The sequence below is a fragment of the Mus caroli genome, chromosome 13 (assembly GCF_900094665.2).
Source record: "Mus caroli chromosome 13, CAROLI_EIJ_v1.1, whole genome shotgun sequence".
Classification (NCBI taxonomy): Eukaryota; Metazoa; Chordata; class Mammalia; order Rodentia; family Muridae; genus Mus; species Mus caroli.
In genome coordinates, this window is record NC_034582.1 from 70634154 (window position 1) to 70652948 (window position 18795).

The 18795-nt window shown below is 41.0% G+C and overlaps 1 protein-coding gene across 2 annotated transcripts in view; it reads right to left on the reverse strand.

Annotated features, from left to right (window-relative positions):
- Positions 1–2824: 2824 nt before the first annotated feature.
- Rhobtb3 (Rho related BTB domain containing 3) overlaps positions 2825–18795 on the reverse strand; it is a 56210-nt gene continuing 40239 nt past the window's right edge. Inside the window, exons 8-12 of one of the 2 annotated variants that reach the window (XM_021180261.2) lie at positions 18269–18389; positions 9890–10063; positions 8454–8620; positions 7258–7354; positions 2825–3733 (exon numbers count right to left, since the gene is read on the reverse strand). In XM_021180261.2, the coding sequence (XP_021035920.1) occupies positions 3618–3733; positions 7258–7354; positions 8454–8620; positions 9890–10063; positions 18269–18389 (675 nt within the window). In that variant the 3' untranslated portion in view covers positions 2825–3617. The remainder of the gene's footprint in view (positions 3734–7257; positions 7355–8453; positions 8621–9889; positions 10064–18268; positions 18390–18795) is intronic. The other variant, XM_029468408.1, reaches the window with a different exon arrangement.

Genomic DNA, 18795 nt, shown 5'->3' on the forward strand with positions numbered 1-18795 from the left:
ACCAGGTTGGCCTCGAACTCAGAAATCCACCTGCCTCTGCCTCCCAAGTACTGGGATTAAAGGCATGAACCACCACCACCCAGCTGCTGCTGCTGCTGCTTCTTCTTCTCCTTCTTCTTTTTTCTTATTCCTCTTCTACACAGAACAGCTTGCCGTTTCACAAACTCTTGAGCCCAGCCAACATTCAAATCTACAGGTTTCTATAGTAAATAACTACCAAAATTACTTTCTGGATAAAGGAAGTTGCCTTGCTGGGCGATTATTTTACCCTTTACACAGATATGTAAAGTAACATCCTCTTCTTACCTCATCTTACTGTAGGAGCCATCTACAAACCTCCCCCACCCTCTCAGCCTGAAACCTGTTTGCTCAGGTTTCACAGTTTGCATCAGGGTGGAGCCTGCCGCTCTATCGTTCTGCCACGCCCACTGCTGGAGTCTGCCGCTTTTCTGTTCCGGAGCCATCACGTGGTCACCCTGCAACTGGACCCCAGGATTATTTGGCGGAAATTAGCCCCTTCGCCCTCCTTCATAACTCGGTGCATGAATTAGTAAAATTGAGCTTTGATCAGAATCTGATTTGACTTAGCTCCGTTTTTTTCTTCCGTCTGTCTAGTTCCTTTTCTTTCAGCTCAAGCCTGCCAACTCAGCCGTACCTGTTCCTCGTGAGTCGCTGGTCGGCCCGCAACAAGCAATAATTAGGATTTTATACATAAAGGAAATTGTCTATAAAACATAATTTTCTTGAGAAACTCATTTCCCCAAATTATTTCAGCAATCAACATCCAGATGAAATAACTACAAGAACACTTCATTGAACTTGTTTTTTAAAAAATGGTTTATTTGTTATAAAAGGTTAAATACTAAAGCTAAAAACATATAAATTCAGGTCAGACTATATTAAAATACATACATACCCTTTGCAAAATCTGATTAAAAGTTGCATTAAACAGATGCTTTAAATAAAATAAAGTAATTTTTGAAGACATTTTAAATCTAATTGGCTATATCAGTGTCGTATCATTTATAAAATTACAGTTGAAAAGTTTGGCCACTTTGGAAATCCACCTGATTTCTACGTCTCCTACTCTCAATATGAAGTTCCAGTATGGTTCGCACAGGAGTGGGCTTCAGTTACCGTGCCAATGTTCTCTATTAGAAATCTAGTCCCCTGCAGCAGAATAGGGATATAGTCCGCAGCATACAAAGAATGCACAGCAGAATGCAAGCTCGGCCTGGAAAGAGCCTTAGTTCAACTACACAGTGTCCTTCTTAAGTAAAATGCTCGGAAAATAGGTGGAAGCAGAAATTGCAACAAAGCATATAGCCATCTAGAAATAACCTTTGATTGGAAACAACCCTCAAATCACCAGTAATTTACCCAAGATCATTTATAAAGATTTAAAATCTCCTATTACTTCCAGTTGAGTGAATTCAACAATCCGGAGGAGTCTGTATTCAAATGTTTAAGCATTCATTTATATTCTGACTCATGGCTGTCCCAGCCACACTCCATGTTTAACATTCAAGACCACCAGTTCCAAACTTAACTCCTACTCAGGAGAAACACCCTAGTCGAATTAGTTATGATCCATCTAAATGTTAAAGTAATATTTCCAAGAAGATACTTTGTTTCACAACTCCTAGCTTTCATTTCAATTTCATAAAATTTTAGAATTTTCAATGTTGTCATTAGTACAGAGGGTGAACATAATTACTTTGGAGGATCAAAGGCTACCACTGGATCTGAAAAAGCAGAGGATCTTCTAGGCATCAGCTACTTTATCTGTTCTTTCCAGTGCTAAGCCACCAAATGGAATTTGCTAATAGTTGATTCACTCAAGAGATTAAAATACAAAAGACAAAACTTCATTCCAGTAATCTTCATTGTCACAGCACAATTAAATGAGCTCCCTTGGGATTCTATCTACAAGAATTCTTTCCCCTTTATTCTGTAGCACTGGTAGGCATAACAGGGCTCTCTGTATGGAATCTTAACACTACAGGGTAAGACGGTTGGATCAAACTTTTGAAAGGTTAGAAAAAAATATGCATACTAAGATCACTAGAAATTAGAAAAATATATCCCAGTACTTAACTTCAGATGACCATGATATTAACAATAAATAGTAATATGTTTCTTCCATGCCTTTGAGCATCTTGCAGAACCATTTCTGCCAATATATGCTATGAGAGAAACTAACTCTGCCCTTTTTTCCCCAGACACCATCGTCTCTTCATCTAGGAAGTCTTTGATGTACATAATTTTTTAACCTTCCTAGGTAGCTTTGCTACTTCATACCAAATAGTCTATCAGTCCTTGAAAAGAACTCAATTCAAGCCATTGGCATCATATTCTTAACAGACAATTAAAAGAAAGAATATTTAAGCTTTTATGCCCAAGTCTTTAGAAGGCATCTTTTCCTGTGATTATCACTATAACTATGTATTATAGTCAGGCTACTCAGTCACTCTTACCAACTTCCTGGCTTTACATATTGATCAAGAAAGTATTTGTTTTTCTGGGGCACAGCTAGAACTGGGGGAGTGTTCCAAAACCAACAAAAAGCATTTCAGCATTTCTTACTGCCAGGGAATGTCTTTGTGGAGGCGCTTGGGCATATATGCTTCCCCAAAGATGGGAGTCTCCACTCTGCTCTCCTGGCCATAAGCTCTCTTTCCTGGCTATCAGCAAGTTTTCTGCTTCTACAGAGAGAAGGTTTGAGTGAGAAAAAAACTTAAGCCAGGCATAGTGGCACACACCCTTAATCCCAGCATATCTTTGTGGATTTGAGGCCAGCCTGGTCTATAAAGCAAGTTCCAGGACAGCTAGGAATGTTACACAGAGAAACCCCATCTTAAAACAAAACCAAAAAAACAAAAAGGAAAAGAAAACACCATCTCAGGAATTTTGGTGAGCCAGTACAAAGTGAAAACATGGGCCCTTCATCAAACATTTTTAAGAATTTAACAACTGCACTAGCAGAGCACTAAACAAAATATCAGACCCTTCTAAGTTTGGAAGTCCATAGACTCCAGAAGGTTACAGAGATAACTACCAGCCTGCTTAGGTTTGCAGCCAGATTGACAAGCAGATGTGGGTGGATGGTCCAGATGGGGCTACCATATTGATTCAAGTACTCTTGCTGCACTGAAACCAGATGACTATCAAAGTCTTGGGCAAATTTCTATTCCTACACTATTCCTATTTCTATGCTCTTCTGAATCCCATGGTTACATTTGGCTTTTAAATGCCGCTTATTTTAGCAGAGCAATCACTCAGACATGATGAAATTTTTGTATTTATCCTAGATGCTTTTTTTTTTTTTTAATTAAACACCTCTTAACTAGGAGAGATCTTGATGTTATTAAAGCAACAGGGCAACGTAAAGGGGAACCCAATGTTTAACAGTTTTATATTCTAGGTGAAACATAAATTTAGTCTGTAGTAGCTTTTCTTCCCTTTCAAGACCACCACAGTCTTTAAAAGATAACTAGTAAGAAGCTATATGGTGATTTTAAAAACATATTGATTTAGTTATAAGAATTTTACTGGAATCCAGAAGTACCCATTCTTCATAATAATAAAAAAAAAGTGTATGTATGCAAAAGCTCAGGTCACATGACTAAACAGCGACATTTCCGGGAGTGGATATACTTCCTGTATTCTGCCAGCTGCTTCAAGTACATGTTTGACGGCCATCTGTGCTTTTCAACAAAACTTCGTTCTTCCACTAAAGTTTTAAGAGAAAAAAGTTAATTGCATGTACTTTAATTTTTGACAAGATAAAATGCCAACAACTAGAGGAGCTTAGACTCTTATATTCCGAGTCCTTCCCATAGCCGTCCATATCACTTAATAGAGTATCGGTAAAAGGCCATCAGGACTTATGCTATTACACAATTTATATCGACATATACTCATCCACCAAGTAGCATTTGACTGTTATCCTTTTCTTTTTCAATAAAACTTCTGCTTATACTCTAGATAACAAATTCACCTTTTCTTTGTGGATAACTCTACCATTCACACTCTATAAAGTCTCCCAGACTTTAGTTCCCATCCAGTCATTGCCACCAGTTAATCTACTCATTCTTGTTACTTCCTGTGCTCCAGAGTCTGCCACACCATAACTTGGTGTTACTTTCTGTGTTCCAGTTAGCAACACTGTAACTTCCAGGCTTGCTCCTCCAGCCTCCCCTTAGGCTGTACACTCTGCACCCACTTTAATAGGAACCAGGGTTTCAGCCGAGGCCCTCAGTTCAAGCTTAGCTCCATTAGAGTGGACAACTCTGTGACTAGATTCGACTTCTCTAGCTTCCCACGTCCTGTAAAGGTCGCCTGCATTGACTGGAGCGACTCCTACCAAAGCTCATCAATCAACACATGAATTCCACTGTTAAGGCCCCAAGCTTCATCCTGCCTTCTGCACACCTGGCACTTTAAACACGTAAGGGTTTGGGGATCCCTCCCTTCCGTTTGCACTTGGATTTCATTATGCTTAGTCAGCCTGATTTCTCCACCTGCTCTTTAACTTCGCCAGTGTGCGAATTAGCAAGGCCCTGATTACAGGATCTAAATGACAGTAAACAAGCTGCTTCCTCAGGGAAAATCAGTTGTCTTGGTTTTCTGAGGAGGCAAAAAAGATTGAGGAAGCCTTTTAAAGAAAGAACTCCAAACTGGGTGTGGTGGTGCACGCCTTTAATCCCAGCACTTTCAGGAAGAGGCAGATGGATCTAGGCCCAGCCTGGTCTACACAGTGAATTCCAAAACAGCCACACAGAATAAGACCCTGCCTCAAACCAACAAACAAAAAACAACAAAGAAAGGAAGGAAGGAAGGAAGGAAGGAAGGAAGGAAGGAAGGAAGGGAGGGAGGGAGGGAGGGAGGGAGTCAGAACTCCAGAAAAAGTGATAGCAGAAAAAAGTTACTTCTGGTGGCTAGTAAAAACAGGCACTAAATAGTCACTCTGTACAACATAACCAAACACTTAGCCAAATTAAACCAACTGTGAGCAAAAGAAATCCATCAACAGCAAGGATCAGCTTTTCCTGTGTGCTGCTGTATGTCTTCTTAAAACTCTAGTGTATAGGAATCTAAGTGGGGGGATGAGCTACTTAGCTGGGTTGGAAGGCTTGCCATGGCAGGAGATCCTTTTCCATCCTAGCTTTCTGATTTCTAAACAACTTTACACACAAAAAATTCTCACCAGAAATTTGGGAGACAGAGGCAGGAAGGTAAGAAATTCAAAACCAGCCCTGGCTATAAAGCCAAGTGTGAGGCAGCCCAAGAAACATACACCCTGTTTCTAAGAAGAGAAAACTAGAAATGAAAACGAGTGCTGTGAAGAGAAGCAATGAGTAGGTTTCCAGTAATCACTGGGGTGCTTCTAAAGCTGAAAATGAACAGTCCCACCCATAAGGGCATGACAGGAACTTCCAAATCCCAAGCAGATGGCCAGTGCACCAGGTGGAAGGCCACAGAGAGGAGGATGCCCTTTGTGGGCAGCCACTGCCTAGCAACCAGGAAGGTAGACCCAGACTTTCCTCTGGAGATTTTAAATGATAGTACTTTATAAAAAAGTTTTCTAAATGGTGACTTCACTGATGCCATAGGTTGCCAGTTCATAATTACAGAATTAGCATATTTCATAATTCTGTTATCCAGAGGACCATTTCCTCTGCTAAGAAGAATCATACCATAGGCACTAAAGATGTGACCTTTCAGATTTCGTTCAGTTCCCACCCAAGTAAGGTACTGACCCCTGCCACAGCATCCAGGTCTTCCACAGCTCCTGCGAGGATGCCCTGCACCTCTGATTTGCACATTTTATAGGCAATTCCATAAGCAATAGCTATTGACACAAATAACAGAAATGATGTATGTACTGTCTTTCTCCGGAGGCTGTAATTACACGTCATGGAGATCTAAGAGTGGTTAGAAAATAATCTCATTCTTTTACAATGGAAGTGGCCTAATGTGTCACAGTTGTAGTAGCTCTAGAGCCCGAATGAAGTTGTTAATGTCTTAAGAGAACAGCCTTGTTCTCCTCAGCGCACTGCTTGTATCTGTTGCAAGCAGAGCACACCTTATCTTTATGATAAGCCCAGCTTTTTTTTTTCCTTGCGAAATGCAGAGTGAATATTATCTGACCTTTGCTTTGCTTTGATTATATTACACTACTGTCTTAGCAACTGAGTGCTTGACCTAGAGGACAGGCTGACGACAGGTGCACAGTTTTGTTAACGGGCTGAATATATCTATCAAAAGCCAGTGCTAAGACTCTGGATCCCATGTTTCTGTGACAGTGTGTAGAGCAGAAAGAGGCCAAGATGGTTTTCAGGTTCTGAGTGTCACCACTAAGACATAATACAGACATGGAGGGGAGCTCAGAACTCTAGAGTCTGCTGTTCCATTCTCTTTCCCTCCACTTATCCTGTTTACCCCTATTCCCTCTGAAGCACTCTCCACACCCTCAGCCACCCCCATACAGAGTTCTTTGTCCTTGACTGGCACTCTTTCCTGTCCTTTTCATGAGTCACCTACTCTGACAAACACCCCACCTTGTTTTCCTTCCTATTATGCAGTTCCAGGAAATCTCACCCTTTGCTTGTTCTGAAGCTGAGGCTGGCCTAGAACTCAGAATTCTACTGCCTCCACTTTCAAATGCAGAGATCCTGAGCAAGCACTGCCACGCCTGGCTGCCCCATTTTAATCGTTACCTCAGAAATCACTCTACAATTATCTCCAGTAATTCCACATAACCTTCCATAATCCTTGGTTAATATGAAAACTGTTACTTCAAAGCTCCTACATCGATATATACATATAGATCATCTAAGTATTAAAGATGACATCTTATAAAATAACAATACTTATATTTCTATGAAAAGGAAAAAGCTCAACCGTATATTGTTTAAAGTTTGCTCCTGACTGAATAAGGTCTCATTTATCACAGCCAAGTGGCACCTGAGGACACTTGTCACCACTTTAACTCTCCTACCAGAAAACAAATTAAACATGAATGAACACTATAAAATAATCATTAGAAAATGTCTTGTGTAACCCAGGCCACGCTGCTTATGAAACCCAGGTGACTAAAGCAGATGTGTCCTTAGTTATATAGAGGAGTTAAAACGAAGTGGGTAGCATTGTATTTATGTTCTCAAGTTAAAGCATTTGTTTCTATTAATTATGTTGCAAATCACAAATGAAAGCTATAACATTTTCTTTTCAAAGCAGAAATCAGCAGTGTACCTGAAAGGTCTTGAAATTCAGGTTTTTGGCTGAATATGAGGTAGTTAGTGGCGATGAAATGAAGCAGCCAGGTGGAAAGGCAGTCTGAGTGGTGAAACTGCAAGAAAGGAAAAAGAAAATGTATTCCATTTCCGTTCTGCTCACCTGTGTGCTCAGAGGCACAGGTCTGCTGTGCACCTCTTCAGCTTCCATATGCTCAGCTTTTTATTGTAGCCTCCCCCAGCCTGAAGCAGGCTGATGCAGACCTTGTCGCCACTGAGGTGGGGCCACCTGTGGTGCAGCTTTCCGACTTGGCTGGCTTCTTTTGAAGTGACAACTGCCCTGCTCTTCTGCTACCTGCCAAGAGGCTGAACCTGTCTTCCTGAGACATTCCTGAATAAGCAACAGCATGGCAACACAGACTGGCGGGGAGGGGGTGGGGTTGGGCCTTCCCCCTTTTAAGCACAGTCTCTTAGTAAACTCTCGGGCCTTGATCAGAGAAAAATTTGTCTTGGCTTCATTCTTTTCTCCCCACCTAGTCTCTCTCTCAGCCCCAGCCTGCCTTCCAGAAATACCGGGTTCATGTAGGCCGTGGGCCGGCCTCCTACTTCACTTTTTAACCACAGCTGTTCACAGTGACTTGTGTAATCTGCATGTGTTTCCCAGAATTAGTAGGAGCACCATTCTTAACAGTGAGGGCCTGGGCATTCAAGGAGCCAGAAGACAGTGAGGTGATGCCCAACTTTACACTTTTAATTTTCCTAGATTCCTAATCAGCAAGGTTTGTCAAGTGAACTCAACAAATGTTCACCATACCACTAAATTCGAAAATATGCTCATGAAATGAATGAATGAATGAATGAATGAGGGAGAAAGGAGTTTTGGTAACTATGTCAGTTGGTATACACAGACTAATCCTGCCATTTTCCTTTTAGTAATGTAGGAAGAAAATTCTATTTCCTGTACTGCCACTGTTCTTAACACAGCCACACTCAAGGAACCTGGATTAGTACCACGATTGGGAAAAAAAAAAATTACGCATATGTAACTTCTAACCTAATGCTTCAAAATTACTTAACTGTAAAAACCAGTGCAAAGAATCTGTAGCCTCATTCAGCCAAACTTTTGAATGAATACTCGTCTCGATATTGCTGTTAAAACACAGAAAAATAAAAGGAGTATCTGTGTATTTTAAATCCAAAGAGCCCCACCCTGACCTTGGCCTTTTTGAGCAGGTCTACAATGTCGAGGTTCATGGAGGCCAGCTCCCTGCTGGGCATGCTCTGCAGCTGTGTGATGATGAAGAGCTCGCAGATGTGCTGCAGCCTGGAGACTTGGTACATCTCAGCACAGATCAGGAGACACATGGCCTGAAAGATGCCAGCTGATGAGAGAGCAAATGAGAGAAGATGTACGGTTAGACTACTGCTCGGAGAAACAAAAAGAAAACACACATTACTGGTGTGTACTTCTATTTCTTACACTTATTACATTCCATTGTAACTATGACATCAACAACATTGTTATTTCGGCAATACTTAATATAAACAGACCAACAGTCTTCACTTTTCTTGATTAAAAAAATGCTCACATATGCACACTCATAAACACTAGTATTTTACTTAGCTCTGAGTTTTCATTTTGACTAATCTTCCCCAAATAACCTTTTAATTCTTAAGTCTTGTGCCCATAGTGGCTATTACTTTCCTGATCATTTTTTCTGATTAGTGATCAAATTTTTTATTAAGTATTCAAATTCCTATTGAGAAAAATAATAACAATTTTTCCACTAATAACCAATGTTTTCATTTTTGCCAAGCAAAAATAACAAGTCAACCCTTATTAATATTAGCGTTAACAACTCCAAAACACAGAACTGGGAAGGAAGACTGAGACCATTGACTATAGAAGGAATTTTCTCATTTGAGCTGTGTTTGAGGAGGGAGCCATCTGGTGGACAAATTGGGTAAAACATTCCTAGGGGCTTCTGCACCTTGTTCAAAGGATTGTAATCTCACAAGATCGGTTCTAGTGTGTAGCTCCTACACATTATTAACTATTATTAACATTGCTAGTGTGTGCTGGTTAGTGAGAGAATTTGGTTAGTGAATTTAGATATAAATCCTATAATCTACTGGGATTCTAAACACCTCAAGGAATGTTTACAGATATGCCAATTTTAGGGGAGTCTGACTTTGGAAGTAGAGCAGCCTTTAAATATCCTACATTCTCAGAGCCAGAAATATTACAGGAGTCTCACAGTACTAAAAGTCCTGAAAAATATCTCAACCAGATGTGAGGATTATGAAATATGTTGTCTAGCCCTTCTTATTTGTGCTCCCTAAACTCTAAAATTAGAGCAACCACTAGGTACCCCAAATAACTGTTCCCAGGTATCTAGAGCAATCAGCAGCCTTGCTCTTAGTGCCAGCTAGGACATTGGAGTGCATGAGCTTCAAATGGAAGTTCCATTTGAACTAACTGAGAATGCAATGTTCTCCCTATCTCAATTCCAAACTGCTTAGCAAAAGCCACGGTATCAACTCTGAACTCTGATTGACCTTAAACAAAACACATTTCACAGAGAGCAATCTATCAAAACGAGTAAGAAGAAAGTATGATGAGATTGTCTTATACCATGCAAAATTCGTACCTGGGCAACAAGAGTCTGTGTATAAGTATTCTAAAAATGACAAGAATGTCTCTTTGGAAACGCCATAAACTGGAATCAGTACACTCTTGGCTTCCATATAATTACCATTAAACATGGCAGCCATCACTTCACACCGTGCCACCAAGATGGCCCTGTGGGCTGGCACAGTTGCTCCTGAAAGGTGAGAGAGGTAAACAAATCAAGAACTGTAATACTGTAGAGTTCCAAGCGTGTTCTAACTGGAGGGCCACTGTCCATGACAGGCCAGGCTGCTGTGTAGAAGCCTCACAGGGGATATAACTTGAATTGCTCCAGAGGCTTTTTACAACAGCCGAGAAACAGAGTTTAAAACTTGTCTTAGAACCCAACAATCTGCAAACCAGACAAACAGTTGTTAGTTTAGATTTCCTTAAGACCAAAGAATTGAAATGACAGATTTTGCCTTGTGTTTTTGGAACAGCATCTATCTATCATGATTGGCTTGAAATACTGATACCTCTGACCATGTTCCACCCAGGAAAACATCTCAATCATTACCTTGTGATCAACCTCACAGAACTGTCTTGGAAAGGATTCCCTATACCAGGAAAGGAAAACTGCAAAGCAAAGGACATAGTCCACCTCACAGAAGGAATGGCCAAGAGGCTGTCCCGAGCCAAGCCAAGGAGCACAGTCTTGACCTTGGGGACATTGCAGAGCTGATGAGCATGGCCATGCCATCTTCCCACTGCTGCAACACAAGCAGAGCCTTTTCTGTGAAATGAGAAGCCCCTGAGCTGGACACTGACTCTCTAGGGAAACTGCTGAGTTTTCCAGACAAAGACAGCACCAGATGGGATGACATGGAACTCATGAGGTTCCTGTTGTTGTAATGTCTACCATGAATCCACATAACAGCCTTCAGTTCCACAGACCATCACTGAACATCCACCACCATGGTGTCAGAAATGGTGAGAAACCAAATCTTTTAAGTCCAAACTCCATTTTAGAGAACTTGAACTCAGGAAAACTAATAGGCCAGTACCTAGCATTCATTTCCAAGTTACATTCCTCCCCCCACCCCCTCCCCCCGCCACAAAACCCAAGCCTAGCTCCAAAGTCTAGGCTAACCACAACAAATCCAGCATTTCCAAGTTAATTGCCAACAAGTCCACGCCCTGCCTCATGATCACCAATGCAGAGGGAAGCAGAAATTATGGTTTGACTCCCAGCATCAGCCAATTATGCTAAAGGCCATAATAGCTCTCCAACATTAGCTTGCCAGGCTAGAAACACTTACCTGCCCCCCCCCCCCACACCTGTTGCTTTCTATAAAGCCTTACCCTGATAGATATTTGGGGCTCCTCTCCATCAAAACCCTGTGTGTCAGTGCTAGGCTGAGGGACCCGAGCTAGCTCGAATACTCTGTTTTGATTTGCATCAGATTGGCTCCTGTCTATTTTGGGGGTTCACTAATACTTACCTGGCACTACAAATGGCAGATACCAAGATGAGGAAGGCAGAGTGGGGATTCAAGTTATGGAGGATCCCAGGACCAATGGGATCACAAAGCTGCCCCTTCCAGAAAGAAACGCAATGAGCCAAACCACAATATTCTGCCCAATAATTTACTCATGCATCACCTGATTCCCTAACATTTATCATACGTATATATTCTCTTTTAAAATATTCACAATTTATTGGTTCTTCAACCTCTCTAAATCCAAGCAAAATAAAAGAGGCCCATCTAAACTCAGAGATATTTTCCAAAGCCAATATTTCCTCAGGATCATTAATCAGCTGATCCTGCCAGCTGAACCCACAGGTTGTCACTATGATTTGCATAGCCAACAGGAAGGAGACAGCTTAAGAGCATCCTGCTCCCACCAGCAAACACCATCTGTCCACTGCATCTTCCTTTCGTCACCCCAAACCTCCCAGCTAGTGTGTGGCAGTATCATTTACCAGAAGGGCCAGCTTCCATAATTAAAGCATGCTGGATATATCTGTAGAGACCAATTAACAAGGAATTCAAATTGGCAACGCAATTTGACTTACAACTTTAGGTTTTAAACTATTTTCAAGATAAACAGAACATCATTTGAAAACTAGGAGCATAGCTTAAACAAACTGGATGGTCTACCATTTGAATTAAGCAGATGAATTAAGATTGACTAAAAATATCAAGTGGATATAAGACAGGGTGGATTTCATAAGCAGGGCTTGAAATTTTAACAGAGCTTTCTGTTGATAATGCCACAAGATAATGTTGAAAATGTAACACCAGCTTCAGTGCCTTTGAGTATAGTGTGTGTGTGTGTGTGTGTGCGCGCGCGCGCATCCGTGTATGCACACACGTGTGTGCCAGAGGCTGACATCAGGATTCAATTTCTTTCCTATTTATTATTATTTTCAAATGAGCTCTCCCACTGAACCTGGAACTCTGTTTTGGCTAGACTGCCTAAACAGCAAGCCTCTCTTAAGCACTGAGATTACAAGCATGGTGTAGATGTGGTGTGTAAAGATATGCCTGGTTGATTTTAGATCCATTTAAAGATTAGAAGTTACTTTTGAAAACCATTATACTTTCAGCAAAGGGAAAAGGATCTCTATTTCACAACCCTTTAACTATTTTGGTGTTCTAAAACTTACGTTATAAAAATGTATATAATACCTGACTATGGTCACCTGTTTTTTGTTGTTTTGCTTTTTCAGTGTGTGATATGTGTGTGCCCCTGTGGAGGCTAGCAGACAGCGTCAGACCCCACAAGAGAAGGCTATAGGTAGTCATCATAGGTTCTGGGGATCAAATCAACGTCCCCTTGAGGAACAGCTATTGACACTGAGTCATCTCTCCAGCCCACAGTTACCTGTTTTAAGCAGTATATTTATGCAAACGCTAACAGACTATAATTCAGTGTTTATATAATAGCTGGGAAATGATTGCAAATGATAATGCAAGGGTATAGAAGATATAACTTTTGTTAAAAGATGAATCTGATCTTTTAACATGCCAATGCTGAGTATGTTTTCCTGTCATGCCCATTCCATGTTATAATTTCAGAGAACTTTTCTAAGAAAAAGAACAAGCCTGAAATGATTACAAAGTCGGTTGCTCCTCACTGTACATAGGCCATCAAAGATACTTTTGATTGTGTATTGAAATAAAACGTATCTGCTGCACCTTTTAATATATCAGATGTCAACAGTAAAATGGGGGAATGCTGCTTGGGAAAAAAATGACACTTGTTCACCTCAAGAGAAATTAAAGCATGAACTGTGTTAAGTAAGTATAAAAGGAATGAGGTTTCATTAAACAGTGTTTCCTGTAACATGCAGTCAAATGCGAGAAGCCCTATCTATGTTGCCTCTGCATATTTTCCAAGATGATTTTGTGAAGAAGTTGATCTTTTTTTTTTTAATATTTTTTATTACATATTTTCCTCAGTTACATTTCCAATGCTATCCCAAAAGTCCCCCGAAGAAGTTGATCTTTATACATGACTTCCTACTACACGGATAATACTCCATGTCATGGTTTAATATCCCATTCCATTCCAGCCCATAGTAGCTACTGGACTTTAGCCTGGGTTCAGTTTCAAATGCCACTGCAAGGAGAAAGGAATGGAGTTAACACCTGAGTCTCTGCTAGTCCATGGGTGCATTAGTGCAACCCTTGTAGCCACTCCTCAAGTGGAAATCTGAGTCCCTATTTATAGGAGAGAAGATTACAGTGTTTCACATTTTGAATAGACAATGTCTGTTAAAACTTTAAGGTCACTCATCAAACTCTATCTGCATCTTCTCTCCTGGTAGTTCTGGTCAACAATAAAGGGCCAGACACAGAAAGAAACACAACCGAGTCTATATAAACATCCATCTCAGCACAAATCCCAGCTAGATCCTTTCAGTCTGTCACTGTCTCCTCCGCCAAGGGTAGCAATGCATCAGCCCTGGACCCAGATGTTCCACTGTTCCTCACTGAGGATCAGAAAACTTCAAAGGGCTGTGTGACTTCCACAATCGCAACTGGAGTGAAGAAGCCAAAGATGTACTGCTACTATTGCATGGGGAAATAAGCTAAAATACTAATTTAATTATTACATTATCATTCTCATATTACTTCCTCAAGCTGTGTTAAAGATACTAAAGTAACATCTGGATATCAATCAGCTCATAAACACAACTTTTTCAGAATATTCTTTTTTTTTTTTTTTTTTTAAAGATTTATTTATTTATTATATGTAAGTACACTGTAGCTGTCTTCAGACACTCCAGAAGAGGGCGCCAGATCTCGTTACGGATGGTTGTGAGCCACCATGTGGTTGCTGGGATTTGAACTCTGGACCTTCGGAAGAGCAGTCGGGTGCTCTTACCCGCTGAGCCATCTCACCAGCCCCAGAATATTCTTTGAATTGTAACTATTTTAGGTAAAATATACAGTGAAAAAGTTGAGTTTTTGGCTAAGATTTCACTACAACGTATAAAAGGTTTTGTAATTAAGGTTTACAGAGAGTTACTATTAGCCATTCAAGTAAAAAGACCAAGTACATGTATCTCTGTAAGTATCATGTATAGTTTGAATAAACTTTTTTTCATGTGAACTGATGGTATTATCTCCAAGAGCCAAAGACAACCTAAAAAAAAAAAAAAAATTCCAATATCAGACATAAGAAGTTCTCTTTTGAGTTGTTGTCCAGGGCTATTCAAGAGACTACCAAAACATAGGGCCTACTGCATCAAGCAAGCTTCCAAAGGAGGGAAGGAGCCAACAGTCTCACACAGCTATGACACCTATGAACCATATCATTGAGAAGCATGGCATAATAACCCTAAGGGTGTAGTAGGAGCATGGATACCTTGCTGATAGCCAACAGCTCTGTGATTGGATTTAAGATCAACAAGAAGGAAACCGTACTTGGTACTGGAAACCTAGTTAACTACTCAGGGCTAGTGAAGTCTTGGTTACTGGAGGAAAACCTCCAATCAGCATAATTAAAGCTATAAATATGTGTAATCCTCATCCTTCCTCAAAGACACTTCTCCAACAGATGGAGACCACTACAGAAAACCACAACCAATCAAAACGCAGAGCTGTGGAGACCAGTCCCAACTGATCCATCTACAGCACACTCCTGCACCTAAGGCCCAAGGAGCGTTGTAGAAGAGGAAGCAGAATGATTGGAAGAGTCAAGGATCAGGAAGTTTGCTGTGAGCGGGGCATGGTGGCGCACGCCTTTAATCCCAGCACTCGGGAGGCAGAGGCAGGCGGATTTCTGAGTTCGAGGCCAGCCTGGTCTACAAAGTGAGTGCCAGGACAGCCAGGGCTACACAGAGAAACCCTGTCTCGAAAAACCAAAAAAAAAGGAAGTTTGCTGTGAGATTGTGTCTCCTAGTAGGACAGAAGCTATAAATAAAGTCTCACCGGATGACTGCCCAAACTTCAGCTGAACAAGCATGACATCAATAGACATGACAAAGTGCATGGGGAAAGCCCACAAGGCCTCAACCCTACACAAAGAACTACAGGCAATGGAGGAAAGCTGGGGGCAAGAGAGGGTCTCTTTCCTAGGAAAGAACATACAAATTGGTTGCTTAGTGCCAGTAACTAGCCCTGAACATTATATGAACTAAGTAGGTTATAGTTAGGGATAAATTCATTCAATAACAATTAGTGAAAAAAGAGGCCATAAATTTGGAGAACACAGAGGGGTATACTGGAAGGTTTGGAGGGAGGAAAAAAGAAATGTAATTATATTATAATCTCAAAGAATGGTTGGTTACACCATAATAAACAAATGAAATTCAGACCAAACAAAACACAGAACAAAACAAACATCAAAGGTGAGGCTTAGGAGATGGCCCAGTTTGTGAGGATTTTGATAAGTGGATATTAGTCCAGAAACCTAGAATACCCAAGATACAACCTCCAAAACACAAGAAAATCAAGAAGGAAGACCAACTCATGGATACTTCATTCCTCCCTAGAATAGGGAATAAAATATCCATGGAAGGAGTTGCAGAGACTAAGTTTGGAGCTTAGATGAAAGGATAGACCATCCAGAGACTGCCCCACCCGGGGGTCCATCCCATAATCAGCCACCAAACACAGACACTATTGCATATAGTGTCTATTGCACAACAATATGAACTAACCAGTACCCCCAGAGCTCATGTCTCCAGCTGTATATGTAGCAGAAGATGGTCTAGTTGGCCATCATTGGGAAGAGAGGCCCCTTGGTCTTGCAAACTTTATATGCCCCAGTACAGGGGAAAGCCAGGACCAAGAAGTGGGAATGGGTGGGAAGGGAAGCAGGGTGGGTGGAGGGTATAGTGGACTTTCAGGATAACATTTGAAATATAAATGAAGAAAATATCTAATAAAAAATTAAAAAAAAGAAATTTCAAACAAATAATAAAGCCATTACATAGCAAAAGAAAGAGAGAAAGAAAGAGAGAGAGAGAGAGAGAGAGAGAGAGAGAGAGAGAGAGAGAGAGAGAGAGAGAAAGGAAGGAAGGAAGGAAGGAAGGAAGGAATTCTGCATCCAGGTGCAATGGTATATATCTTTAATCTCAGCACTTGGGAGGCAGAAGCAGGCAGAACTCTTTGAGTTCAAGACCAGGCTTGACTTCACAGTGAGCTCCAGTATAGCCAGATACTCTGTTTAAAATTAAAAAAAAAAAATTCTGGTCTGACTGTATATTGTATGTATCAAGTACTTTGAAAGTGGTAAGAAACTGGCTAGCCCTGGCCATACAACTATTAGGCAAGCACCATCCAGGACTCCCACAAGGATGCCAACTTGCTTAACCCACAGGTCTTGGAAGACATTCTTCAGAACATACCTCTCAGCCTAGATGGAGGAACAAGACATGTATGTTCACCACATACACTTCAGATTACCCTCCCCCACATTTATCCCTCATGAAAAGCCTACTCTAAGTTTTTGTGTGGCCCCAGAACTCTTGGGGGTCTTTCAGAGTCGGTTCAGTATGTGACTAATCAGCTAGTGTCATGGATGTGGGTAAAGCACAGACCTCTCAGTGACCCACGGGAAGTCATTTGGCAAAGAGCGCCGTGCCAGCTCCAGCGCCATCACTTATCTGCAGAACACAGAAATTCTTTCAAAACAGACTGGAGATGATTAATTTGATAAAGATACAAATCTTTCCAATTCATAGGGTAGGTTTCTTTTTAACAATGGATATGGTGTTTCCTGTTGGAATGTGAAGCTGCTTAGCTATCCACACTGGTGTTTCTCTATTCTACAGAACACTCAGGGACTTCCACAAACGCCTTCATCAACAGTATTCCTGTAGGAGCTAGTTCTGGGATTGCCACTTGCTGGGCCTCCAAGGACACTTTCTCCACTGGCAAACGAGTAGTATTAGCTGGCTTCAGACAGACACTTTGGACTATTCTTTTTTTCATTTCGGCAGTTAATAAATCCAAGTATACCACGGCCAGTGTCTGGTTAGTCAGTTGCTGGTCTTTTAACCCAATGAGAGAGCTATAGATAGTCTACGGCTTCTTCATGTATCCTCCCCCGCCACATTTTAAATATATCTCAAGGTCTCTCTTACTGTCCCACTTTCAGAGTCCCAGGCTCACACTGCCTATGATGCTGCCAACAGAGCTTTTTATAAAAGTTCAGTTCACTAGTTTTCTTGACAAAGTTAAAAGCAGTTAATATTCCTGGGGGAAGGTACTGAAAAGTAAATGCCATTCCAGCTGCCACACATTTCCACCCCAAAATTAGAATTACACCTCCCTCTTTAAAATGGCCCATCTAAAGTTCTACTTCATTTATTTGCAAACAACTCCTTTTATCCTTATGTAATTGAAGGTATCTGGCAATTCATCTTTAAGATTATGCATTTAATCTAGTAATGTGGCAGAATTATCCATACAAGTAATTGGTAATGGGCTTCAAAGACAGCTCATCTTTATTAAAGTTAGGCAGCATTATTTCCCACAGAGATAAGAGACAGTTTGCCGTTGCTCCAGTGATAGCAATTCTCACAGTGCTGCCAGTGACACATTTAGCAATAACTGTGGATGCTAGATGTAGATCAGACAATTTTTTAAAAGAAACTGAGTAAATCAAGTAAGAGATAATGAGCTTTTAAGAGAGCTGGCTTCAGATGAATTAAAAACAGGATCTTAAGAAACACAGAAATGAAAACAGAGATGACACATTAAAGATCATCCCCCACCCCCATCCCAGATGAGGCTATGGATGAGAGAAATGGAAATTCCTTTCTTTAGTTTATAAAGTGATTTTCTCGCAAACCAGCTAGTATTACTTTATGTATTTAAAGCTGAACTAGAACTCAAGGGGGAGGAGAGCAAGTAAGAAATAAAAATGCAGAGTGACCTCTGTCACAGCTGAGCCATACCTTGTATTTCAAAGACAACATCGGCAAGCATCGGTTTATTAAGGAAAAACTTGAGAGACGTATTATAAAACCACAGAGGCTTCCTGGCTTGGTAGGTCTTGCAGTTCCTCAGGCAATTAATCTATCAGGAGAAAGCACAGCAAAAAGAGGAAGGCTGTTCAGTTTGCTTTGATAACAAACTCGGAAGTCACAATTGCTTCATGGTGGCACCTCTAATCACAACCCTGAGGGGGACATTCCCGGGAGCACTTCATCTGCTGCCTGTGTGTAGCACAAGGCCACTCACTTAGTGGTGACCAGGGAACCTCTAGATCCTGGGTTTCTGAGAGCCATTCACACAGCAGGGGAGACCTATATGTGTTCTTACTGCACATGTTCTTGTACGGCCTAGCAGGGCTTTCTTCTAAAGAATGAACATGAATCAAAATCTCAGAGTGGTGAATTTCAATTTGAATACAATTTTCTAATGCTAAGTGTGTGTGTGTGTGTGTGTGTGTGAGAGAGAGAGAGAGAGAGAGAGAGAGAGA